The 27,100-nt window shown below is 37.9% G+C and overlaps 1 protein-coding gene across 2 annotated transcripts; it reads left to right on the top strand.

The window, feature by feature from the left end:
* The first annotated feature begins 195 nt into the window (after positions 1-195).
* LOC588308 (protein FAM91A1) lies at positions 196-25,910 on the top strand. Of its 2 annotated transcripts, XM_003729246.3 has the most exons (21): positions 196-395; positions 3,083-3,167; positions 3,772-3,981; positions 4,462-4,529; positions 5,031-5,060; positions 7,587-7,703; positions 8,826-8,916; positions 9,383-9,445; positions 9,955-10,061; positions 11,079-11,233; positions 12,779-13,013; positions 13,765-13,851; positions 14,417-14,502; positions 15,541-15,669; positions 16,888-16,975; positions 17,683-17,793; positions 18,981-19,094; positions 20,647-20,716; positions 21,789-22,123; positions 22,826-23,047; positions 23,433-25,910. In XM_003729246.3, exons 1-21 carry the CDS (start codon positions 324-326, stop codon positions 23,580-23,582), a joined length of 2,625 nt encoding a protein of 874 aa, XP_003729294.2. In that variant the 5' UTR covers positions 196-323; the 3' UTR covers positions 23,583-25,910. The 2 variants fall into 2 exon arrangements, with proteins under 2 accessions (XP_003729294.2, XP_793091.4); XM_787998.5 differs by lacking the exon at positions 5,031-5,060.
* The last annotated feature ends 1,190 nt before the right edge of the window (positions 25,911-27,100 follow it).

Here is a 27,100-nt window from a genome sequence, read left to right as displayed (position 1 = left end):
ACGAACTATTAAGCTCAATAAGTTGTCCATACTTTTAATTATATGTTTAATAATTTTAAGTTTAACAAAATCATTAATCTAATATTCCGTTAAAAAAAAATTAATTTAACTCTAAAATAAAAAATTTCAATTGAAATTTTATCAAAATGATAGAGAAATGTTACCTAAAATGTATTAATCATTATTTTCACATATTGACATAAATTCAGCAATACTCAATCCGTACGACATCATAAGTATTTAGCTGATTAAAACCATCTTTTTAACCAAATGTGTCACTTTTGTTTATTAAAAGTCACAATATGTTATGAAAGATTACAGCGATGAATTCAGAAGTAGAATTTCACATCAGAAACAACTACCCTTGGGGGAAACTTCCGGCAAACATTAAGCAGGTCAGTCCATCTTTCTTATTATTGGAGTCCCACACGTTGAATTATATGTTTGCTTTCCAATGTATCTTTCCGGGCTTCAGTTTCACCATCGATCACCATGCACCAACATGCAACATTGCACAGTACTAACAGTGCAGTTATAGAATTACCATGTGAGGTAGTGTTGTGAATGTGATTGTCAAGCATGTTCATTGATCACACAACGTAACTCTATTAGCTAGAGAAGTAGAGTAAAGGAGCCGGTAATCGGCCAGCTCCAGTTTTCGGCCGATTGGTTGGATGCAAGGTAAAATCTAGACCGAAAGCTTCAGTCTCTATACCGTCGGTTGTTCCACTGAGACTACGTCTGGCTCCACGAGACCTCCGGTTATAGAGACTGAACGATCGCCTATGCCAGCCTATGTTGAAGATATCACGGCTAGATTTTAGCCGTAAGGCCCCTCCCACAAACATGAACAAACTTGCCACGGCCGTATTGTTATGCTCCCAAAATCCCCCAAAATGTCATTTTACCTCGTGCATATCCAATTTTACATTAGGCGTAGGCTATAATACATCGGTTCCACTTACTAACTTGATTGAAATAATCCGTTTAATGGTCCCTTTTAAGGAAATTATGGGTCAAAATCGACATCCATGTTGAAAATCTTGCAAGCCGTGTTAAACTCTCGCTGCCGTCAATCTCATCCCTTCTAGTCTACGCCGAAGGCAAAAATGATTATGAAGGAAAAACTGTGATAACGCCATTACGAACGTGTAGATGGCGCACAGTTTTTCCTTCATAGTCATTTTGCCTTCGGCGTAGACTAGAAGGGATGAGATTGACGGCAGCGAGAGTTTAACACGGCTTGCAAGATTTTCAACATGGATGTCGATTTTGACCCATAATTTCCTTAAAAGGGACCATTAAACGGATTATTTCAATCAAGTTAGTAAGTGGAACCGATGTATTATAGCCTACGCCTAATGTAAAATTGGATATGCACGAGGTAAAATGACATTTTGGGGGATTTTGGGAGCATAACAATACGGCCGTGGCAAGTTTGTTCATGTTTGTGGGAGGGGCCTAACGGCTAAAATATAGCCGTGATATCGTCAACATAGGCTGGCATAGGCGATCGTTCAGTCTCTATAACCGGAGGTCTAGTGGAGCCAGACGTAGTCTCAGTGGAACAACCGACGGTATAGAGACTGAAGCTTTCGGTCTAGGTAAAATCACTCTAAAATACATCGCATAATAGCATAACACATATCCCACACATACCATACCATGCCAGTGTCACTGAAGAACCACATTTGCAATGAAAAATATATCCTAAAATATCACATTTTAGCGATGTAATCGGCGGTCCCGCTACTCGAATCTGAAAAATTGAGTATCTTACGCGTGTCTGTATTACTGTAAGAAATATGGGTACCATAAAATGAGCTTTATTTCAAGTATTTTTCAGATTTAGAGCCCAATTTTGTGCTAGTCGCAAGCTCAAAAGTATCTCATCGCATGTATTAAATCAATGCAGCCGCACACCGCAACGCACACACGATATCTCTGTCTAATTCAGATTCCAATATCCGATCACCACAGTATTAGTTTTCGGCCTGGCGAGCTCCGGGGAGCTCCGGCGTGGGAAATCTGCTCCGCCCACTAGTGCTATAGATCAGCGCGGAAACGCACGGCGCGTGTTCGCGCTTCCTATTGACTTTGTACATGCGGCCGAAAACTGGTACGCTATGCCGAAAACTGACTCCGAAACAGTGAAAATTGAAATGAATATTGTCATGGCAATTCGTGATTTTTTTCTGGGATTCTTGTTTGTTTAAATAATAATAATATTTGCTTCATGATTTGAACAAAAAATGATAATAAATAGGAAGTAAAGGGTCCTAAAAATAGGATTTTGTCTTAAGTGGCCGAAAACGGGCTCCTTTACTCTAGATCTACGATGAGGATGCAACTTGCAAGGTTGCTAGTCTAGATCTAGACAATTAAATAAAACGCATCATCACATGATGATAAATTGATTCCCTTTGCGTTATTTTATTGAGGTATAAATACAGCAAGTGTATAGTCAGGCAAATGAATGTATCAGAAATGACATGCATGAGAATCAAGGATATTGCACTGTGCAATATTGACATGTCAGTTTTTACAAAGATAAATTGGTACACGAATAAATGCAGTGAATAAATTAAGCTTAGTTGGGGTCTACTACAGTACACTACAAAGTAGAAATGACATAGAAAGTCCAATGCCAATGGAAATGATGATGGTGGATGAGCAAAAAAGGGGCTTTCTCGATGATGCAGAGGCTTGAAGGCGGAGACGCGACTCGTGGCTAAAAAGCCGTGAAGAACGCGATGTTGACGCGAAGGCTCTTGAAGATATTGATGCTCTCGGACGAGAAGAGAAGTGAAGAAGGGTGGCGCTACAGGGCTAAGCAGTGAATTGCTGGAAGTTGGAGGCCAAGGAAGAAATGCAGAAATGAAAGTCAGTGCAGATGCAAAGCAGTGATTCGCTCGATGTCAGATGAGTAGGGGGGGGGGGGTCCCTGGAGTTAGGCTTTTTCTTGCTTCAAGAAGTTCAGCTTAACCATCATGACCTTCTTTTGTTATTAAAACATTTTTGTTATTGTCCCATTTAAATTTTTACTGATTATTGGCAATATCCTTTCTTATGCTCATTGCAGTTACTGGGTCATTCCCCTAAGGAGTATGAGAAATGTGTATCCGGCTACAGCATCAAAAACCAGCTTCGTTTCAAAGGCAATCTCAGTAAGTACTTGCAGACTTTATAAGAATAAGAAGAAAAGTGTTTTATTTTGTTGTTCATTGAAGACAGCGCTCTTCAGACCAAACCCCCCAAATTGCAAAAAACCTTATAAAAACAAAAACAAAACAAGAACAAACAAAACAAGTTTTATTGTAAATATTTAAACCATTGTCAGAAAAGTAAACGTAAGACATGAATCTCATTTTATTATGGCTTTAAAACAACATTGCAATTACTAATGCAGATCATGTATCAATTTGATGGTTGGTTATCAATATCATTCTTCATTAATTGCTTTTTTTTCCTGTTTTGATAATAAATTATAATAACATTCTGCTTCGGCGCTTATTACATTTACAATGTCTCAAAGCGCTTAGCCTTTTTTATTTACAATGTCTCTAAGCGCTTTGCTTTTTTCATCTTATACAATTGCCCCATTGCACTTGAAAGAGCTATGAAACTTGTTACATAGTACTAAGCCTGAACTTTAAATAGAAGACAAAGCATTCCCTCTCTTTCCATCATTTGACTTATTATTTACATGTATATAATTTATTTTATTTTAAAAATTTGGTTTTACTGGTATTTTCCTTTTTTTGCACCCAGTACGGCAAGTTAAGAAGGATGATCGCAAGTACTATGAAGACCTGCTCAAGTACAGCCGAGATCACTTGATGTTATACCCCTATCACCTATCAGACATCACCGTCAAAGGGCTGAGGATAACGCCCTTCTCTTACTATCTGAGCATGATGCATGATATCATGTCCAGCGAAAAGAGCTACGACTCACTGCCCAACTTCACAGCTGCTGATTGTAAGTTAACCCATTTCCTTTGGAAACCTGATGATTCCTGTAGTAAGCATCTAGGGATTAAATAATTCAGCATTCATGGAGTTAATGGGAGATGGATGAAGTAATCCATGTTTGTCCTTTGGAAGACTCTTCTTCATTCGGAATGTTCTCTTTTTTTGTACGTGCACTGCACACAATATATCTTTAATATTAAAATACACAGACACAATGTTACGGGTAATTTTAGGTAATTGGGGCATGTTGCATTAAAAGTTACAATTGAAAGCAGGATACCTCAAAGTCAAATGCATTTCAGTTCTGAGGTGTAGAAAGATGAGTCACATTGTCTTTTCAGTTATTTTTATGTGCATTTTTTGCAATACTTATGTAAAACAATGCAAATTCTAGTTAATAATCGATCAATTTCCCAAGGAATTTTAGTTTTTCGTAAAAAATGAAACTTCTTCAAATCATACTGTTTTTTTTCTTCTTGCCTTTCAGGTTTAAGATTACTTGGTATTGGCAGGAACCAGTATATTGAAATCATGAATCAGTGCAGGTCCTCAAAGGTAAAATTTGCAGATAATTTTTGGCTTTCACATTTCAGAATTTTTGCCAAATTGTATTGAGTTTTGAGACTTATTGAGATTGAAAGTGCTGTGTCTTTGAATGCATAAAGGGAAGCATTGAAACTAACTGAGCATCTTACATGTAGATATGAGTTTTGGTTCATTGATTTTAAAAATATTTCTTAGAAGCTGAGACAGTTTCAATATATAATCATGCTTCATGTTCCAACTATTTAGTCCAACTCATAATCTCAGGTTTCCGTATTTGAGATCATTATTTGCATGGTTATTGATACTTCTCAATTAAATCCAAGTGATCATTATTACCATCTTGAAAATCCATGGAAAAGATGTTCGTTTTCATGCACACTATTTTGAACTTTATTTTATTTCAGATTAAATACAGATCATTCAAGTTTCATACCATGTCATTATTTGTAATACTAATGTAATAACTATAATCGTTAAGTGTTTTACATTTTCCTGTTACTTCATATATAGCCTTCCCTTAATCGTTCTGGTAGTATTCAAGTAAGTTTTGCACCCTCAGCACAAATTAATCAACATCTAAGATACATTTAGTTTTAACTCTATAAAATATAAAATATTGCACATCAAGAATTAATTTTGTTTGTACATTAATTGCAGTTGGCTGTTTAGTGCACATTTTTGTAGACTTTCAAATGAAATTTTTAAAATTTTATAACATGTTATGTTTTCTTTGTGAGCAAATACTCGTCCATGCAGCTACTAATTTCCTTTTTTGTGACTAATTTAATGACTGGAAGTAATACATTGCACATTGGAAACAAATCAAACAATGATGATTGAATGTCTATACCTGTATTTACCAGCTCGAAGCATTTTGTACTTTGCAGAATCTGGTGTTTGTTTTGATGTTAAAGATTAATCTTGCTTAACTGCTATCTGAAGTAAGAAAAAACTAACAACTCACACAAAAAGTATTTTGTTGTTGCTTGTACATGCATGTAAGACCGTCCATTCCTGTATTTGTAATATGGTGTTTGATATAGTCAAAACAAAAAGGAAAAAAAGAGAGATGTACATGCATGTGTAAATTTTGCAAACATGTAGTGGAAATCACAAAGTAAGCATACATTTCTATACCTCTCTTACTTCTACAAATACAGTGTATTATCCAAATTTGGTCTTCCGGTAGACACACTAAATTTGTTTTATTTTTGGTTATAAAAATAGGAAATGTTATGCTTTCCTGCCTTTTTTTTTTGCAATTTGATTTTTTCTTCTTTTAAATTCAGTGAAAACAATAACATTGCATTTTGAAGATGAATGACTAACTCATTACTAATACTCCTCACTACTCGTGCAGTAATGTAGGTATGGAAATGTGAAAATAACATTGCCTTTAGAATTCATTAGAATGAATGACTTCGTCATTACTAATACTACTCAATGCTCATGCAGTAAGGTAGATTTGGAAATGTACCGTTTGCTCAAAATATATTCAGTGTTAACTGTACTGAATGTATTGGGTCAAATCCTGGTACCTGCAGAAGTGACTTTACCTGTGAAACTCAGTTACAGACAATTATTAAAGGGGACTTACAGGATGCCATTAGTTATACATGTATATCCATGGGAACAAATACACAACAAATGAGTCTATTTCAGATTTAAGCATTTAAACAAAAATCTTTTTAGTGCAAACATATGTTACATTTATAACATGAAGTTTACTAGCCCATCATAGAAAGGGTTTTCTGTTAGATCCCACTGTATACATTGTGCACATGTAGGTACTCTTTCCAATTAAAGCTTGGTGCATGATACATGATACATGAACAATTCCGCCTGGTACGTCACATTTTCAAGAACATTGCTGCGCCCATGTCATGCTAAAAGGCATTATGCTAAGAAATATTCATTTATATATCTCTTACACTCGTACAATAACATGTAAGGAAAAAAATAATATTTATTTTTCGGGGGCTACTTTTCAAGCTTGCCTGCCTGAAAATAACATCTAAAAGTTGTTTTCCATAGAACTCCATGTAAATTTATGGGGTCTCTTTTGGGCATTTCGGGGGCTCTTTTGGGCATATCGGGGGCTATTTCGCCCCGAGCCCCCGTTTATTTGTTCACTGATAACACGTTTGTAAGATTTATTGTACATCAAAAGGCAGGAATTTATCTTGTTTTTCAGAATACCTATATTCTTTGGGGTTAGTTCTCCTTTAACATCTGTGTCACCCAATATAATTATTGTTGCACAATATAGAGAATACTGTAACAGCTCTTGCCCCATTTTCGTGCATGTGGTCTATGGAAGTGTATGCAAGTTTGTCCCCGAGTTTGTTGACATGCAAGCCTATAAAGTACAAAAGTGTGATCAATGTGTATTTCTTGTTGTATGCATCCAGTTCTGATAGCATTTACATGAAGAAATTATTAAAATATCTGCAGACAGATTGACTGATTAGAATGCAATAAACATGTTTCTACTTGTATACAATTAGAACTACAGGTGAAAGGACTTCTAAAAGTCAACATTAATTCCATTCAAGTAAAATTCAAACCGTTATAGCCACAAAGCTTCCAAAATTATACATTCATTGTTTCAGAAAAAAAGAAAAAAATGACTTTCCAAATATTTGTGATGTACATGGAGAATTACAGGAGGAGATAGCACTGTATAATACCAGCGGATGATGTTTGTGTGTGTCATGCATCTCTCGTCCGATCTCGGTCACTTAACCAACTCATGATCTACTGATATTAATTATAGATTGATTGGGTAAATGTATAGTGTCAACAATGGGTTTGTTTCAAGTATCCCGTATTCATTCTTGGCTGCATTTCATCAATGATATCGGGTTAGACTTATTGTTGATATTATTTGTTTAGAGTATGTTTAGGTTTATAGTTAGGGTTAAGTATAAATTGGGTCCAAGGTTGAAGGAAATCAAATAGTTTTGATCACAGAGTAATTTCTGGCAGAGCATGTGTAATCAGGGCATGTCTCATCCTCTATAACACATTACGTAAATAATCACCTGGGCTTGTGTTGTTTTGCAGAAATTCTTCCGGAGGAAACCGATTCGTGACCTGCTGCCTGGCAAGCCAATAGAAGATGTGTCTGTGGAAGCATGGTGGATGGTGCAAGCTGGCTACATCACAGAGGATGATATAAGGGTAAGAAGCCAAGTTTTAAAGATAATATGTCCCTGTTGCAGCCAACATCAAATTCTGTAGAACTTTGCAGGGATTATGAATATGTCATGTACATGTACAGTTGATGAAAATAAGGTAATAACATACATAGAATGAGCTGAGACAGGTACATTTGTCTACATCAATAATCCACTACTTGTAATGGCCAAAATTAAATTGATTGAATCTTGTGCAGCACAAAACATACAACCATTCGGTAAAAGGGTCTGAAAATCAGACCATTACTTAGGTGATTGCAATCACTTAAGTCGATTTGCCAACTAATGGTCTTTATTTTCCCACTAAAAGCCATTTTCAAGTCCTTTCGTTTTGAGGGAACTTCTAAATTAGCATTGTCCTCCAAATCAAATTGGAATTTAACCTTTTTATTGTTATTGCCTGCAAATAGGACATACATGTAGTCACTTTAAGGATGAGAAGGCGTATTTAGTTTGGTGTACATGAATAGTGTTTTACATGAAAGGACAGGTTTTTAATGAAAGTTCAGGCTAGGGATGGTGTTTGGTGCTGGGTGAAAGTTATGAGTTTGGTTAGTGTTATGTTATGATAAATTGTTCATGAATACTTTATCAAAACTTTATTAATGCTTCTGCAGGAAATCATAACAGGGAGTTAAAATGTTGACAAACTTCACATTTCTTCAAAACTATGTAACATCCAAGTATTAAGTTCGAGATGCACTGGTCAAGTCATGGTCTTCCTAATCACAACTTCACTCCTTCTAGATGATAGACTCACTCCCCACTACTAAGTAAAAGTTTGGTTGTAATTTACCTTATTTTGTCAAGGACTCTAGGTTGACCAACTCCCAGTAGAGGGTTTTAATACCTTTTATGAAAAGTTTTTTCTTGGATTCCAGACAGATATTCAATAGACATTTTAGAGAGTACATTCAAGACATCAACCCAGTATCAGACTCGCTCTAGACTTCAACTCCCTGTTTTTATTATTGTATTTGTATCTTCATGTTATGGATATTTCATCACAATAAATGCTATGCTCTATCTTTTCTCTATAAACTTGTGTCACCATTCCTTGTGATTGACTCTCTATATCGTTTCTTTTCTTCATATCTTTGACCAGACTGTATCGATAGCTGAGAAGAATGCCATAGACCGTATCATTGATACAGGTTCACAGCCGGCTGGTGCAATGGATTATTATGTTGTGCATAGTAAGTACATTGTATAGTTGAATAGATTGTGAAGTGTCGTAGTCGAGTGGTTTAAGCACTTGACTTATAATTCAAAGGTTCTTGTTCGATCCCTGACACGGCACTAATGTCCTTTGGCAAGGCATTGATCTACATTTGCCACCCTAATACCCAACAGAGAAATGGAGACCTAGGGGGATGATGAAAACATTTGTATTAGTAATTGCCTATGCCGTCACGGTGACTTTATGGTAGGAATACTCCCCTGGGAGTGGAGATGGTGCACATTGTGCGTGAATGAATCCTATGACTGGGGTAATAATATCTGTACAGCGCTATATAAATCCAGATTATTATTATTATTTTGTTGGATAGTAATTCAATTGTATGGATGAAACATAACCCTTGTAATAATCAGAATTTTAATTTAGTTTTTCATTATTTATATGTTTGATGTCACTGCTGCTAACTTTTTTTTTCTTTACAGAATTGTATTTGAAAGGTCTTGTGTATGTGGATGTACCAATAGAAGATGATGACTATATCTCAGGTATTGTGGAAACTTGATTTCAATACATTCAACATTTATTGTATTGCGTTCATAATTCATGTACATGGTAATATTCTGTCCTTTAGAAATGGATACTGTTAATCATAATACATTAAATGATGCACTTACGATTGGGTGGTGTTGTTAATTTTAAACTAAGAAAGAGAAGCTGAAAAAAAAGATCGCCTTTCCTTAGATAGTTGGCATTTTATTCCATCAAGAAATTCTATATTCAGGTTTAACTGCAGTATTGATCCATCATAAAGACAATTGACATTAATTAACACGTTATTTATCTATTTGTCACCATTCTTCATCAAGAGTTGTACATTTAATTATAGTTGATATGTCACCCATTAAATTATGTAATTCCATATTGTGTGCAGCATATTTTAATTTAATGTTTGTACTCTTAACACAAGGGCTAAACACAATCTGTAATTTTCAACTTTCTGTTGATGTTCTTACCAAATAGTTTTTCATCTTTTATAATTCATGATCGCATACAGTACCTCCTCTCGAAGGCTTTGTTATGAATCGTCTCCAAGGAGATTACTTTGAGAAGCTCCTCTACAAAATCTTTGTCTCCATCGATGAACATACAACAGTAGCAGAGGTAAGGCAAAATAAGAGAAAAGGGGAGGAGGAAGGGGGGGGGGTTGTGAGTGGGCTTGTCTGAAAAAGGGGCGACATGAGTGTCTTAAAAGCAACAGAAGAAAGAAAAAAAAAACAGTTCTAAAATTTAGCTTTGGATACACAAGTACATATTTGGGCACATTTTTACAATGGAGTGTGGGGTGTCAAAAAGTATGGTACTTGGTACTTGGTTGGGTAATCCCTTTGGCAGCTCACTCAGGAAGCTATACTGGGGTGGTAGGTGAGGCGAGTAACTACAAGGAGTGTCATGAATTGCGGGAATAGTGTGTGGACAAAGCACTCGTTAATTTACAGTAAAATATACTAAGTCCAGTGCAAGTAAAAACCAAGCTAGTATTTAGTAAGCTTATATGATGTGAGAACCAACAGGGGGCTGCATCATTCTGATGGAGGCTAGATCAGCCTCCTTGAAGTTGGTTATTCCTGTTGCATTGACTGCTGAGCCTGGCAGATGGTTCCAGATCCGTATTGTTCTTGGGTAGTATGAGAACTTGAAGGAGTCGATAGTTGCAACAGGAATTACATACTTCAGGTTGTTGTCGTGTCTTCCGAAGTATGTAGCAGGGATGACAATAGTTGGTGCAGGTATGGAGACAAGACGGTGATGGATCTTGTAGAGAAGGGTGCATTGGTCGACGAGTGTGAAGCGTGTTCCACCCTAGTGCTGTCACAAGAGCCGATGGTAGATTAAGTTTAGCAGGGGACTTGTTTTCTCTTAGCCCTCCCTCTCATATGTTAATTGTTACTGTAGTGTGTACTCTCACATATCATGTACAGTTACTGATAACTTTTGTGATACGTATTTATTACTCCACAGTATTCTGTAGTCTTATTTATCACAAGCTAATCCCATATATTTTCTACATATACTCTACTTTGGAGAATTATATATCTACCCTAGTTTATTTATGTATTTGTTAGTTTAACAACTGATATTGTTCATTTACATTTTGCCGCTTTATCTTTGATCTTCCAGCTTTCCAACGTGCTACAGATTGACCTAGGCCTGGTGAAGAATGCTGTCTCAATGTACTGCAGACTGGGCTTTGCTAGGAGGAAAGGTCAAGACTTAGACATGGAAGCCTTACATCCCTCATGGCAAGACATTCTCCAGGCAAATGGCACCAAAAAGTATGTCAATGTTTATGTCAGTATTGTTTGGCCTAAATGTCAATTATTTATTCAGTGTTTTATCTAAGTGCACTCATTTAGGGACAGTTATTGTGTTTAAAAAAAAACATTTTCATATCTCTCTTCCCTTATTCTCTTGTTTTCTCCATGATGATTGACCATTATCTTTGTTCCCTCCCTATCCCCACTCCATTTTGTACTGTTTGTCATCCTCTATTTACACTATACTGTATGTTGTGGTATCTCTTTCTTGTGGTGCTCTATGTTTTTTTTTGTTATCCTGTCCTTTTAACTGCTCCTTTCTCCATGTATGTGTTCTTCCTCCATGATGATTGTCCCCTTTTGCTTTATCCACATTTTCTGTTATATCTCAATCACTTACCCTCCCATGTGCTCTCTCTCTCATCCCCCTCTCTCTGCCAACCTCTTCCACCCTCTCTCTCATCCCCCTCTCTCTGTCATACTCTCCCCCTCTCTCTCTCTCTTTCTTTACCCCCCCTCTCTCTCTCTTATCCCCCTCTCTCTCTCTCATCCCCGCTCTCTCTCATCCCCCTCTCTCTGCCAACCTCTTCCACCCTCTCTCTCATCCCCCTCTCTCATCCCCGCTCTCTCTCATCCCCCTCTCTCTGCCAACCTTTTCCACCCTCTCTCTCATCCCCCTCTCTCTGTCATACTCTCCCCCCCTCTCTCTCTCTCTCTCTCTCTTATCCCCCTCTCTCATCCCCGCTCTCTCTCATCCCCTCTCTCTGCCAACCTCTTCCACCCTCTCTCTCACCCCCCTCTCTCTGCCAACCTCTTCCACCCTCTCTCTCATCCCCTTCTCTCTGTCATACTCTCCCCCTCTCCCTCACCCCCCTCTCTCTGCCAACCTCTTCCACCCTCTCTCTCATCCCCCTCTCTCTGTCATACTCTCCCCCCTCTCTCTCTCTTATCCCCCTCTCTCTCTCTTCCCCCCTCTCTCTCATCCCCATCTCTCCGCCAACCTCTTCCACCCTCTCTCTCATCCCCTCTCTCTGTCATACTCTCCCCCTCTCCCTCATCCCCCTCTCTCTGCCAACCTCTTCCACCCTCTCTCTGCCAACCTCTTCCACCCTCTCTCTCATCCCCCTCTCTCTGTCATACTCTCCCCCTCTCTCTCTCTCTCTCTCTCTCTCTCTTATCCCCCTCGCTCTCTCATCCACACTCTCTCTCATCCCCCTCTCTCTGCCAACCTCTTCCACCCTCTCTCTCATCCCCCTCTCTCTGCCAACCTCTTCCACCCTCTCTCTCTGCCAACCTCTTCCACCCTCTCTCTTATCCCCCTCTCTCTCTCATCCCCCCTCTCTCTCATCCTTTTTTTTCTATCTTTCCCCTCTATCTGTCAAACTCATTCCCCTCTCTCTCTGTCATACTCTTTTCCCCTCTCTCTCATCCCCCTCTCTCTCACCCCCCCCCCCCTCTCTCTCTCTCTCTCTCTCTCTCTCTCTCTCATTCCCCCTCTCTTTGTCATACTATTTTCTCTATCCCTCTCTCTTACCCTCTCTCTGTATTTTATATTATTATCAGGCCCACAGTTCAAGATGATCTTCTCCTGATTGATTGGGGAGCTGCACAGACGAGCAACTCAGAGAAGAACTCCCCCTCCAACGAGGGCTCCATAGACACCCTCGACATGGCCAGCGTCGACGAGTCAGATGTCACGTCATCATCGATCACAGCGACGGGAGGTCATACCAAGAGGATAGCATTCCTCTTTGATTCCACCCTTACAGCATTCCTCATGATGGGAAACTTATCTCCGGTTAGAAGAATTCCCTTTTTCTTTATTCTGGTGTAGCCGTAATTTTAGTCAAAGTCATATGCAGATATATTGTATGATGTATTTCTTTTTAGATATATATGTTTTCATCTGCTATCTAACCTGTACTTTTTGTTGTGTTAAAGTTTTTCTATTGAATAAAAACACTAAAAAAAATTGTTTTTTAGTCAAAGTCAAATGTTCGAAACAGTTGATTAGGGATGCAAGCATTGGGTCTGAGTCCAGCACAGCTTCTTTGCCCTTTCGCAAGTCATTAATCTCCTTTTTTGCACCCTTACCTAGAAGAAATAAGTAGATTCTAGGATTCAAGCCCTGAAGTCCACTGGGCCCTGGTAACAGTTGACAAAAAAGAAATGCATTGGTATTTACATGTACGTCCTGTTCTAAAGCTCCTTAGAAGCACCGAAGACGTTTAATATTATGATGTGTTGTGTGCTTGTAAAGAATGTATTATTACTTTGTTATGATTATGAATAGCCAGAGAAAACTTTCCATTATTGTTTTAAATACATAGTTACGTGTTCACTTTTGTTCTGCAGAGGATGATATGACCTGAGCCTTCCATCATAGATCTTCAGAATATTGATAAGTTCCCTGCATCCCTGAACCAACAGTTGTTCCTGTATTAGTCTCAGTTTCATACAAAGTCTTTATTTTGATGTCTTGTGTTTCGTCATCAAGTATCCCTCATGAAATGATCTCCCATCTCCTTTTCATGATCACTTATCTCCAGGGTTTAAAGAGTCATGCAGTCACCATGTTTGAGGTTGGTAAACTCTCAGATGAGTCGCTGGACAGCTTTCTGGCTGAGCTAGATCGGGTAAAGTAGAAATCATTTGTAATAAATTGTCATTGTTTAGAATCTTTTATGGTGGAAAATTTAGTGTGAATTACATGGGATTTCCCCGAATTATGTTGAGAAAGAGAGCATACCTGTCATTTCCATCAACTTTTGGTGCTTCAAGAGTTGCTCTAGGATTGCAGCTGAAATGCTTAGTTTAAGTCCTGGTAGATTTGAGGTCTTTCAGATTTGCATCTTTTGCAAACTGTTGTGTTGTTCAAATTTCATTTCTTTTTTTGATTTTGATTTTATTTTCTTCTGCATTCATGTAAGTATACAACTTTTCAATAACAATAATGATATAAAGTACAATAAGTATTTTTCTGACAGTGAATCATAAGTAAGCAAATACATATATATACATTATTGTTTTAAAAAACAAAATGATAAACTAGCAGATACATGTATACACATGTAATAATGATCAAAAGTGTCCATTTTTCTCCCCAAGTACATTTAATACATGTACAATGTACATGCATGTATGGAACAATGAATGTGCATTGTGTAATGTAACATATCCTTCAATATCTTCTTCTGTCAGGTTCCAAAGGATAGTGTGGTAGAAGGAGAAGCTCAACGCTACTTTGAGCATGCTGTCATTCTCAAAAACACAATCACATTCCTAAGGTATGTATACAGAAACCTATATATGAAGAATACTCAAGGGAAACATGAAAGTGGTCTTTATAGACAGGTGGTATTTATGTACAGTTTCCTTTAGTACCAGTTTCATTGAGAGACTATATTCAGGGGAAACAAAAATTGTGGTCTTTACAGACAGGTGGTCTTTCTTTACAAGTGGTCGCTTAAGCAGGTTTGACTGTACATTAGTCGATTTCTGTGTGAATTGATAATTGATACATACGAGGGCTTCAACAGATGCCAGGCAGCGATTGTAGTACATAACATGGGAGGGAAGGTCAATGTGAGACAAATATATGAACCAATATACCCCAAATTTCCTTGAGTTTTCTTTCACCATATGCAGATGTTGAATGAATTTGATTTAGGACGATGGTAATGTACAATATGTATATTTACGTGCAGTATTTGTTGTATTAAATAAGGGTACATGTATTAGCAATTTGAAAACATCCTTTTGTTTGACTCACCATTCTTGATGATATACAAATAATACACAGCATTGAGGGCATTATTTGTTTTATAAGATTATGTTTCATTTGTTTGATAAAATTATGTTTTATAACATAATTTTGCTAATGACTGGTCATTATCAATACTATGTGTTAGGCTAAATAAATGACTGGTCATGTGTACGCTCTCAACCAATCATTTGATTAGGATCTACATCATCACCTTATAATACTCATTTGCCTTCATGCAGTGTTCAAAGCTTATATCAAAGACAATAAAGGACAATGAGAATAAGATGGGAAGTGTTGCATTGTGCTTTTGCTACTGACCAGGGACCCGTTTCACAAAGCCTATTTTCAATGAAAAATGACAAAAATCAGTGACAAATCTGGTGATGACCAATCAGAAGTAAGGATTTCACCAGCTTATCAACATGAACTATCATTTGTCACTGATGACAAGTTTTGTGAAATGGGGCCCAGAAAGTAAGTTATAGGCGTGCCCATGGCCCATGCAGTGTAGTCAATACTGAACGTCATTATCAAAATCCTTCTTTTCCTCATTTTTCAGATACAATAAGGACATATCCCCTGACCCTGATGGTATGAGTAAGGGTATGGGTATAGACCTGCTGAGATGTGAGAGTTTACTGGGGCTAGAACCAGCTACATGTGCCAGGGTACTGCAGAAGAACTATGAGTAAGTGAAGGTTCAATCACTATGAATATGACGGACAAAGAAAGAGGACAAAATATACAGTTCCTCATTCTACCCTCAACAATTGCAGTGGGAGACAAAGGAACATCTCTTCACTGCTATTATGTAAAAATGTGTAGAACAGGTGAATATGCATGTGACACCTGTTCTACACATTTTTACATAATAGCAGTGGAGGGATGTTCCTTTGCCTACCATAGCAATTGTTGAGGGTAGAATGAGGAACTGTATATTTTGTCCTCTTTCTTTGTTTGTCATGTTCATCGTGTATTGAGCATGTGTAAGTGGTACAGATGTGGGTAATTCCGTAAATTAGGGACCCACTTTGTTACATAAGGAACCAACACGTGTTTGTGGCTCTGAGTAAAGACTTATTTCTCTGTGGAGTATGATTGTTAAGTGATTCCAGGTATGAGGATGCAATATTATGCTTGAAAATCACTTTACAATCTCACTCCACTAATTAAGTCTTTACTCAGAGCCACAACTAGGGGTTGGTTCCTTATGTAACAGGGACACCAAAAATGTCACAAAGTGTTTCCCTAATTTATGGAATTGCCCATGTACATTTACACCTATGATTCTGCCTGTTTTTGTCCACCCTATAATGTGGAGCTTTATCTCCAGCAGACTATCAAATGAGGCGCAATGGCTCAGTGGTAAAGCAGCGGTCTCAAAACCGGGCAGTCCTGGGTTCAAAACCATGTAACATCATATCAAGTCTTTTGCAATTAAAAAACACCCAGTCATTAATAACGTTTTTTGCTTGCAATTTTGTATTTGTTTTAAAGCCCCACTGTCCTACTTGTAGCTACTTGCTCCCTGTATATAGAAAACTTCCCCAATCGGTGCCTGTTGGTCCCCCATGATCCTCTTTTTCTTATGTTAGTTGAGAGCTGAGATAGCCACCTGTCAGTGACCTCGCTGTGTGGTCTAATCCCTTCTGGCCCAGTAGTATTGACGGTCTTTAACAGGTTTCTTTGACCACATTATTTTTTTTTCTTCTTTCAAATTTATCACAACATTTTTATATGCTTTTTACACTGTACATACTTTTTAGTTTTTTTTCTTCTAAAGTGTTAATGCTTAGATTTATGCCATGTGTCTACATTATCAATAAAAACAGAATTTAGCACATGAACATAATGTACACGTATATATTCCCTGTTTGATATCTCCGTGTCTTGATATTGTTTCCAGTATTCTCGTATCGATGGCTCCTCTTAGCAATGAGATCCGACCAATCAGTAGCTGTACCCCACAACATATAGGACCAGCTATACCAGAGGTATTCATCTTTATTCATTACATATATCCTTTTATTAGCAGACGGAATGACAATGTTTATTCTCTGAAAACTTGCTGTGGTATCATTTTTTGGACATACTGTGTGACGTTGTTTGAAAGTACAGGGGCCCGTTGCATAAAACTTAGCATTGATGGTAACTTTGCCATCCATGGCAACTAACACGGTTACAGGGCTCAACAGCCAATCAAAATCAAGGTTTCCAGGGTAGTTACCATTGATGGCAAAGTTACCATCAATGCTAAGTTTTTTTGCAACAGGCCCAGGTCTGCATGGCGGGAAGATAACTTAGAGAGTAGATATATTTATGCGATACAGCCATGTGGGTTATTTGATAGACAGGGAAGTTAGACATCTAAGACACATTGTAGGTCCAATGATCAGCCTTCATAGGATGTATTCCGTTACTGTAAAATATGCATTAATATGACAAACTAAAAATACTGCTTTGAATTTGAATAAGATTTTCCCTTTTTGACAATGAAAGGCTACATTGATTGATTGTAGTAGTAGTGGTTATTTTACCTCACTGCTAATAAAGCATAAATGCTTGTTAGTAAGCAACCAGAGGACCGACGGCTTTACATGTAGGTCCATTCCGAGGTAGTTCATGTGGTCCCATAAAGAAATACTCCTACTCTCTCAGAGAGTCCTTGTTATATTGTGTTGTGTGTGTTTAATTACTCCAGGTGAATTCAGTGTGGTTCAAGCTCTACCTATATCACGTGGTACAGAGTGGTCCTTCATCATTGCTTCTAGTCAAAGGAAGCAGATTAAGATATCTACCACTGATGTTTCAGGTAAGGCACTCCAGTGTAGGCAAGTCCAAGCTATTTACCCATATAGGCCTGACTTCATCAGTTCGAGATTGCCAGATAACCTGCTATTTTAACAATCCCGATTGTAAAATTATCCAGCTAATTTGCGTCTTCATCAGCCCGCAGTTGCAATTAGCGGGATATTTGGTCGAGATAATCATCCAAGGATATCTTGGGCTAGTTTGCAAAATATCCCGCTATTTGTCCAGTGCGTCTTCATCACCCCGAAGGTTCGCACTATGCGCAAACGCTTAGCAAAATATCTCGAGCTAATTTCATGAGCGTGAGTTTCAAGGTGGAGTCTTGAGCTGATGAAGACGTGATTTGTAACTTTGGGCTTATTTCCCAAATCAGAAATAGCGGGCTATTTAGCAATCTCAAGCTGATGAAGACATGCCTTATGGTATTGACCACGTCTACAGGATTAATGTAGCTGATGGTTATATTAAAGGGAGATGGTCGTCAGTTTCCTTGTGCAGAAGTTCATTATTCGCTGACACCAGACTTGGTGGAAATACCATTAATGGGCGTACAAGTCTGCACACAGGAAACGTGTGGTCCCATCAAGAAATATCCCCTAGTCTCTCAGAGAGTCTTAGGGTGAGGGAAATGTAAGATAATGACTTACCATATGAGGGGATGGATGGAAAATGCAGTACATTGCATTAGGCCTGCTGGTCGTAAAACTGAAGGCTAATCCTGGTGATTGACAACACCTGTTATTGGGTAAACAAACGAATGGTGTCAAATTCCCCATGATAGAGGGCCCACTACCATAATTATATTTTTAAGTTGATAGTTGTCCAAGAGCTTGGATCAAGCTAGATATCAAGTAAAATTTTAATTCTAATGTAATTTGAGGTTTATTGGTAACAAATGGGGCAGCAAATGATTAACCATCCAGGGGGGTTTTTCACAAAGATCCTAAGTTGAACTTATCTCTAAGTTCGACTTGCTCATATACATCTAGAAACTCAATGACGTCTTGACGTAGATTAGTTTGGGTTCTGTAACTCGAGAAGTTTGATCCAGATGATGGAAAGGGAGAATATGTTGATCGAAAGGTCATCTTCCCCAAAAACATTGTGGCAGTGATAGCGGGTAGTAGTGCCGTTGATAAATATAAACTTTTCACCCATTCTTCCCAATTCTCTACCTCTTGAATGTAGGAGTATGACCGGTTACTCATCACGACGTGGGGTCATGACCCAGGATTGGTTAGTACCTCAAACGCACTCTTCACCATAAACGACGCCCTCGCTCACTCTGCTGTACTTATTCAGGTAAGTTTCTAAGTTTCTAATTGAGTGTGCTCTTTCCTTTTATTGCTCTTTACCTGTTGATTGATATGTTTAATGTACATGTAAACTAATAGCCTTAAAGCTAAAGACCAGTTATGGTCATGCGATTGCATTGTGAAAGAAACATTGTGAAATCGATCAGAAAAGGTTGATCATCTAGCATAGATGTACTGCAAGGTTCTGGAATCATCAAAATGATAAGAAATTTGGCCAAGTCTTCATTAAGGTAGAAGCACTGTACACAGAGAGATGTATATGGGACTACACACACGTGTGCGACACATGCATTTCATATCTCTCAACAGGCAAGAGATACACTAATTTACCAAATATATCAATTAGTAGGCGGTTTCCCGTCAACATTTTTAACATCATGTAATATTCAAAACATATTCTTTCACATGATTGGTAATAAGAGCTTCCATTTCATTTTTTGAAATTGGAGCGTTTCCAATACTGGTCTTTACCTTTAAGTGTATTCAATGATTTAGTCTATGAATTTCTTTATTTTTTTATTTAGAAAGAATTTTGATCTTAGTTATTTGTGTAGGCTTTATATTGAAACCTGAAACGTCCATCTGTTCCTTTCTTCATGTAAACTAGTATACAAATAATACACAACAGTGAGGGCATTAGTAAGAATTACCCACACAAGGTACCTTAGGAACAGTCTAACACACCCGAGGCAGTAGCCGAACGTATTTGGACTGTTTTGAAGGTACCGAGTGTGGGTAATTTTACTAATGCCTGAACAAAATTATGTGTATTATTTGTTTTATAAGATTATGATTTATTTGTTTTATAAAACGATGTTTTTTAACATGATTTTACTAATGACCGGTCATTAATATTGGATATTGACAGGTCATTATCCAAATTAGGCGTTAGGCAAAATGAATGTCTGGTCACGTGTATGCTTTCAACCAATCATTTGATAAAATCCATGTCATCATCTTATAATAACATATACTCATGTTGGTCACTAACGGTTAAACATCTAAAATTCACATCTCTTCCCAAGAAAGGGCCACAATTCTCAAGGGCTCCGAAAGCAATAATTTTCTGCTGATAAATGTTGATATACATGTAGGACAATGATTAAGGTACAACAAACATGATTCAGACTGAATGAAAGCTATCAGGGAGAAAGAGTGGGAGGGAGAGAAGGAGGGAGGGAGAGAGAGAGAGAGAGAGAGGAAGAGATAGAGAGAGAGGGAAGGACAGAGGGAGAGAAATTGGGAGAGAGCGAGTGAGGAGGGAGGGAGGGAGAGAAAAATAGATAGAGAGAGAGGGGGAGGGAGAGAAGGAGGGAGAGGGAGAGGGAGAGAGAGAGAGAGAGTGGGAGGAAGAAAGGGAGAAAGAGACACTTTTTACTGGTTGCAAATGCTATTTATGTTGAAGCTAGTCGACAGATGTACTTACATTTAATTTCCTTCAGTATGTAGTAACTTCAATATTATGATGATACTGTTGATGATGATTATGAGGAGGACGAGGAAGATGATGACCATGATAAATTAACTTTCTTTTCCAGGCACACGGCTGGTTGAGAGATGGGGAGACAATATGTGTTCCATTTCCTCTTGATGAAAGCACAAGAAAGGGTATGTACATACACATGTAGATACATGTAACTCTTGTGCTTTAGTTGTATTTTATCCATCATTTTATGATGGACAGACCTAATGGCTGTAGCCTATGCTGTAATCTTGGCACACTTTCTCTACTCTGCTTTTGGAGTGCTTTAAACATTATAAACTCTTAACAGTAAAGTCTCAAAGAACTTCAAAAGAACCTCTTGAATCGACCAACATGATACTGGAGATGTGAGAAGAAATTCAAGAAAAGTACATGTACTCTTTCATTTTTCAAGATGGGAAGAGATATGAATGAGGGGTTGCAAGGTGATAATGATCAAATGTCTATTACAATTTATGATATACCACATGTTATGATCCTAGGCCTCTGATTGGTCGAAACGGCAGTATAGCGAAAATTGTTGACCAGGTACAGTTCTATTTGTGCGTACGATGCAAGGATGCGATGGTAGCACCCAAAGTTATCAATGGATCTGCGCTGCGGCGCAATGAATAAATGCTCTAGTTTAGAAAGGTAAATTTTCATTCAACTCCACAAATAATTACACTTTGACCTACATATTTTGTTAAAATTTTTCTTTTTGAGAATTGAAAATGGGGAATGCAGTATATAAAATAAATAATGACTGCCTACTTTTTCAGGTCACATTTAAAAATATAGCTCCCGGGTGATCTTGGGACTGCACTATCCCCCTCGACTTTGTCTTTATAGGGCACAGTACAGAAGATTCCGGGTACCGGGAAAATAGTGAAATTTTGATGAGATTCCCATTGGTTTACATGTTCAAAGTTACTTTGTGCAAGCACGGATACCATACAGTGCTTTTTGTCTGCGATTCCTAAATGATTGAAATATTCAGTCATCTTTCCAGCTAAGATTAACAGACAAGTGTCTCCGATCTTCTGTGATGTTTTAACCAATCGTTACTCAAGAAAAGGATAAGGTAAGAATTGCGCGTCTCAGGGTCATGGCAGGATGCAATGTCCCCTTGAGGAGCCTATTAAAACAGCCAGGCCTCTCAAAGCAGTCAATACTTGTATACTATTTATTTTTGTTCCTCTTCTCCCGGCTTTGCAGGTCACTTAACAAGGAGCTCCATGCACACTCACAAAACAATCAAGAAACTGGAGGAGGAGCTCGACCTGACACATTCCTGTGGCTACATCACCCTCCTCAGATCAGGCTGCCTCTCAGCCCCGACCCCGTTACCTAGCAACCAAGAGACCAAGGCTGAAGGCAAGGATGATGAGGATGCTCAGAATCAGTTGACCGCATCGCAGCTCAGCGAGGCAGCGGATGACGAGGAGAGTCCGGGGTTGGAGGAAGCAGTAGGGGGACAGGCAGCAGAGAGCGAGAGCCTGGATATAGAGAAGGCTAAAGATTTAATGCAGCTACCATTGGAAACGAGAGAGGTATGTATTCAAAATCAAGGGATCATCCAAGCTAACCGTCATTTTAACTGTTCACTCGTTGACCCAAAGGGTTCAAATGTCTATTTTATTAACAGACAGCTTTGATAACCCCAACATCTTAATTTATTTGTTATGTTTCATGCTTTGAAGTTATTTTCGGGTTAAAAGAAATTGTTGATGTTTTTATCACTCTTTGAGAGAAAAAAAAGTCACTACAGAACTTTGATTCAAATATCAATATTGTGGAAAACATAATGTTTCATGCTTTGAAGTTTTTTACTAGTTAAAAGAAATGTTTTATATTTTTATCACTTTTTGAGAAAAAAAAAAAGTCACTACAAAACTTTGATTCAAATATCAATTTTCACTGTCATGTACAGCATGTAATTATTCTTTTATCTAGCATTTTTTATTTCTGGAAGGGGAAAAACAAATGTAATTACAACAACCTGGGGTTCTCTCCTACCATTTTTTGTATTTGCTAATATCTCCTCAATCAATGTTGTGGTTATCAATGCATGACTCAACAATAAGGGATAGAGCAACGTTGATCTGGCGCTGCTCAGTGGCTCACGATCAATTAGGCAAAAAAAAATTCCATTTTCGGTTTAACTTAATAAAATTTGGAGTGGACTTTAGAAGATTTTTTTTAAAAAGTTATTATTTTCATTACTAATAGTTTTTATGATTTTCATTCTTCAGGTGCCTGAAGGGAATGACAGGGTCCTTTCAGAAGAGATGGAATCAAACTGGGCTCTCCTGGACCTTAGCTTTGGTGTCCCTCTCTTTGATGAGTTCGTCAATCAGGAGGTTTGCCAGAGGATAGCTGAAAAGCGGCTGTGCCAGAAGAAGAGCTTAGAGTACTTACTTCATTCAAGTCGAAAGCTTTCGCTGCAGCTGCTCAACTTCATTGCTAGGCAACAGGTAAGAAATGAAAAAGTTTAAAAGGTGAAAAGTGTAGAGGTTTGGTGGTCGAGTGGAAACGTCACCAGTCTGTGGATCACAAGGTCAGCGGTTCGAGTCCCGCCACGACAATGTCCTTTGGCAAGACATTGATATACATTTGCCACACTCAACCCAGGTGATGTAAATGGGTATGGTACCTGGCAGGAATAAATTACTTGAAATGCTAGAGCGCTGTAATGGCAGCTAGGCTAAAGCCGGGGTAATAATGCGCCTGGGAATAGAATTTCTAGATAGACGGTTCTATAGAAATGCCTATAATTATTTATTATTTTCTGTTCTTCCCCTTCCCCATTTCTCTCACTTGCCTTTTCTAACCCATTTCTCGTTCATTCTGCTCCTCCAGGACTTGCCCGTAGTGCCCGACTTGCCAGCCGATGCTGCCATGACCCCATCATCAACCCAGCGCAGTCAGTCCCCCACCCTGCCCTACCCCACCAGGAACCTTGTATTCCAGGACGGCAAACTAGGTGTGTGGGATCCCATGTCAAGGTGAACAACTCCCTAACCAGTGCTGTAGCGAGGTAGCCAAATCACGGTTCAGGGACCTGTTTCACAAAGCCTTTTTTCAATGACAAATGACAAAAATCAGTGATAAATCTGCTGATAACCAATCAGAAGCAAGGATTTCAGTAGCTTATAACACAAACTGCCATTTGTCACTGATGACAAGTATTGTGAAACGCCCCCCTGGTCCAGCTCACTAAAGATGCCAAGTTTCAGACAAAAGCCTGAATTCAGGCCCTTGAATCTATCTTCAGGCCATAGAAAAAGCCTTTTTTAGGTACAAAATAATCAATTCTATGTGATTTTCAGGCCCTCTGATTGATTCTAAATGGCATCCCTGCACTAATCTTTAAAAATCCTTACTGGGTAGATTAAGAACGTAATATTTCTAGTTCTTGACTGGCCTGGTGAATCAATTTGGGACACAGCTGGATCAATAATCAGAATGGTTATTCCCAAGACCTTTTCTGACCCTGTCTATCCATGTCTTTAATAGGCTTAATCCATGTATGATCATATGATGCATCATAGGCCCATAGATATATTAGTACTCTTATCTCGCTCTCTTGGGTATATCTCTCTCACTTACATTTATTACGAGTACAAAAATCATACTGAGCTACTTAAAAAATCACCTGGACCTTTGTTCTCGAGCTGACATGATTTGCCTCCTGGTCTGGTTTTTTATTGGCTCGGCTCAGTAGCTTTTTAGAAGGGTGAGTTTGAGACTGTTGTGGGATCCAAGCTACAGCACTACCCCTGTCTCGTCAAATCCTGTAATTGACATGCCATTGCAAGGTGGGATACCTGGTGCAATGAATGAATATGAACTTTATGATTCAGAAAGTAGTTCTGAATATCTATTGACCTTGTTCTCCGATCATAGAAAAAGAGATTTCAATTTCTGATCATAGGAATGACACCATGAATTTATAAAGATTTCAAGAGTCTTGATCGCTGATCATAGCCTCATCAAACTTGTAAAGAAACCAGTATGACATTCATTACTAGACCAACCTGATTTTAAAAGACTTACATTTGTCCTTTAAAGGTAACAGTCAGTTTGTGGAAGAAGATGACTGTTATATCGTATGCAAAGCATGTTTTTAACTTTGGCTTTACATAAGGGGCTCTTTATTTAATTTTTTACCCTTTGCTATGTACCTTAGCTTTTTGTTTTATTATCATAAAGAAGACAGTATTTTATTTTGTATAAGTAAACAGCTGACTCACATCTAATAACAACGTATTATTAACGAACATAGATATATTATAAAATAATATTTATGTCAAATGTACTGCATGGATTATGACAAAAAAAATCTTATTTTGTATCCCTTTGTAAATTCAATGATGGACTATGCCATGCTATTGCTATTTTATTCCTTACACTGTATGTCCGCTATGACCAATACATTTTTCCTGTTTTTCCCTTTTAAATAAGCATTTTCTGATGAAGTGATTAGTTTGCACGGCCCATCATGCAATTTGAATTGTCCTGAGAAATATATTGATAAGGTATATGATCAGTGAACAGTTAAGGACAAGGAGAACCAAAATTGGTTTGTTTTTTCAATTTCGTAACAGATTTAAAGGGCAGGACGTACTAAACACATGTTTATAAGTACGAACGATATCACTAATAAAATGTAGAACTTGTATGGTGCTTAGTCTAACCCGTATATATCAACGAGCCTTCCGCATTTGTTTCTCTGTTCAGTATATTCCCTACAGGGGATGAAGTACAAATGTTATCCAGGAATTAAAATCAGGGCTACCATTATTTTTCCGGCCTTTTTGTATGAATTCAGGCTGGACCCTTTTCTCTGTTCAGTCATTTTTGCAGGATCCATATTCTACAAAACATATGGTTTTCCTGCATGTACATGGCAAGGTCTTGTCATGGTAATTGAGTAAAACAAACCAGTATCCTTGTCAATTTGATTTTGGAAAAAAATAGGTACAATTTTGATTTTTGGTTCTCTCTTAGAGATTCCTACCTCCTTAAGTATTGTGCTGCAGGTTGTGTGTATGGGAGTTAGATTGTAGAATCAGAGACCAAAACATGGACCTTGTATGATATGACTTGTAAATGAAGATTTAAATCATGATCTAATTCACTTGTAAATATTGTATGATACAGACTGCAGTACTGACTATTGATGCGTGGTGTTCTACTTGTATCGGATGTGATGCATTAATCTTGCCGTATGATTGCTTTAATAATAATAATAATAATAATATTTAGCTTTTATATAGCGCTTAATACAAATGTCTCTAAGCGCTTTACAAATATACTATTACCCCGGTCATTGGATTCAATATTTGCCTGCACACAATGTGTGCACAATCTCCACTCCCTGGGGAGCATTCAAGCCAGGCGTTACTTGACGCTCAAAAATTGTTTGACCGACAATGACGGTCGCATCCTACCGGGTACCCATTTAACACCTGGGTGGAGAGTAGCAAGTGCAGGTTTATATCTTGCCAAAGGATATTAGTGCCGTTTCGGGATTTGAACCCTCAACCTTCGCATCTCCAGTCAAGCGCCTTAAACCACTCGACAAGTTAATGAGACTTGACAGGTTATTAAGTATTGAGATGCTCTTATTAATAGAAGATGATAGAACATTCAGGAAAACAGACTAAGTCAAATTTGAACCTTAGTCCAATAAGTTATGGATCACCTACTGTCAGCATCTCCATCTATTAAAAGGGATTGGGTATCTTTGTCTCAGATTCTGAAACAAAATCCTGGATTTAGCTCATGCTGCAATGATAATTATAAACCTTTATGTCAATCAGGAACCCCATGACTTTTACATGCCGATCGCCTGTCTGATTATCAAGATATTTATGTTTGGAAATCGAAATTTCACAATTTGCTTTCCTAACGGTCTTTATAACACTACAGTTTAATGGGGAAAATGAGTATGGTAAAAACCGGTCAATCAAAGATTTTTACTTTTTTGAGGCACTTCATGATCATTTTGAAGTGCAGTTTTTGTAGGGTTTCAATATTACACCATATCACAGACACTAATAACTTCAGTTCAGTTTCAGTTTCAGTTTCAGTTTATTTTCATATTTCTCACATGTTGTATAGTACATCATTACATATAACTTGTAGGGCCATGCATCTCAGATTTAAAATTGTTAAACAATGCTTTTAAGAATTGTCAGTGATTCTGTTTTATAATTACAAGGATTACATTTACATCCTGCATTTATTATGGGACAGAGATAATTCAGTAGTCAACAGATTACAAATTTGTGTTCTAGAAAATATATTCAGAAATGAAGTGAAACAGTAATTAACTTTTCAATGGTTTGACTTTTTTATGTTTTGAATTTTGAGTTGAAGAGCTGTGGTGTTTTGAAGGGGATGAAGAGATTGGCATGTAGCACTCTATAAATCAGAAGGCCTTGTTCTAACCACTTCTTCAGGATTTTAACCTGGCCTCTAAAAAGCTAGTCTGTTAGTAACGAGTAATGATTTCTTCTGTT

Source organism: Strongylocentrotus purpuratus, unplaced genomic scaffold (assembly GCF_000002235.5).
Source record: "Strongylocentrotus purpuratus isolate Spur 01 unplaced genomic scaffold, Spur_5.0 spur5_scaffold_13, whole genome shotgun sequence".
In the NCBI taxonomy this organism is placed as follows: Eukaryota; Metazoa; Echinodermata; class Echinoidea; order Camarodonta; family Strongylocentrotidae; genus Strongylocentrotus; species Strongylocentrotus purpuratus.
The sequence above is the reverse complement of the archived record's forward strand: the minus strand, read 5'-3'. Positions and strand labels throughout refer to the sequence as shown.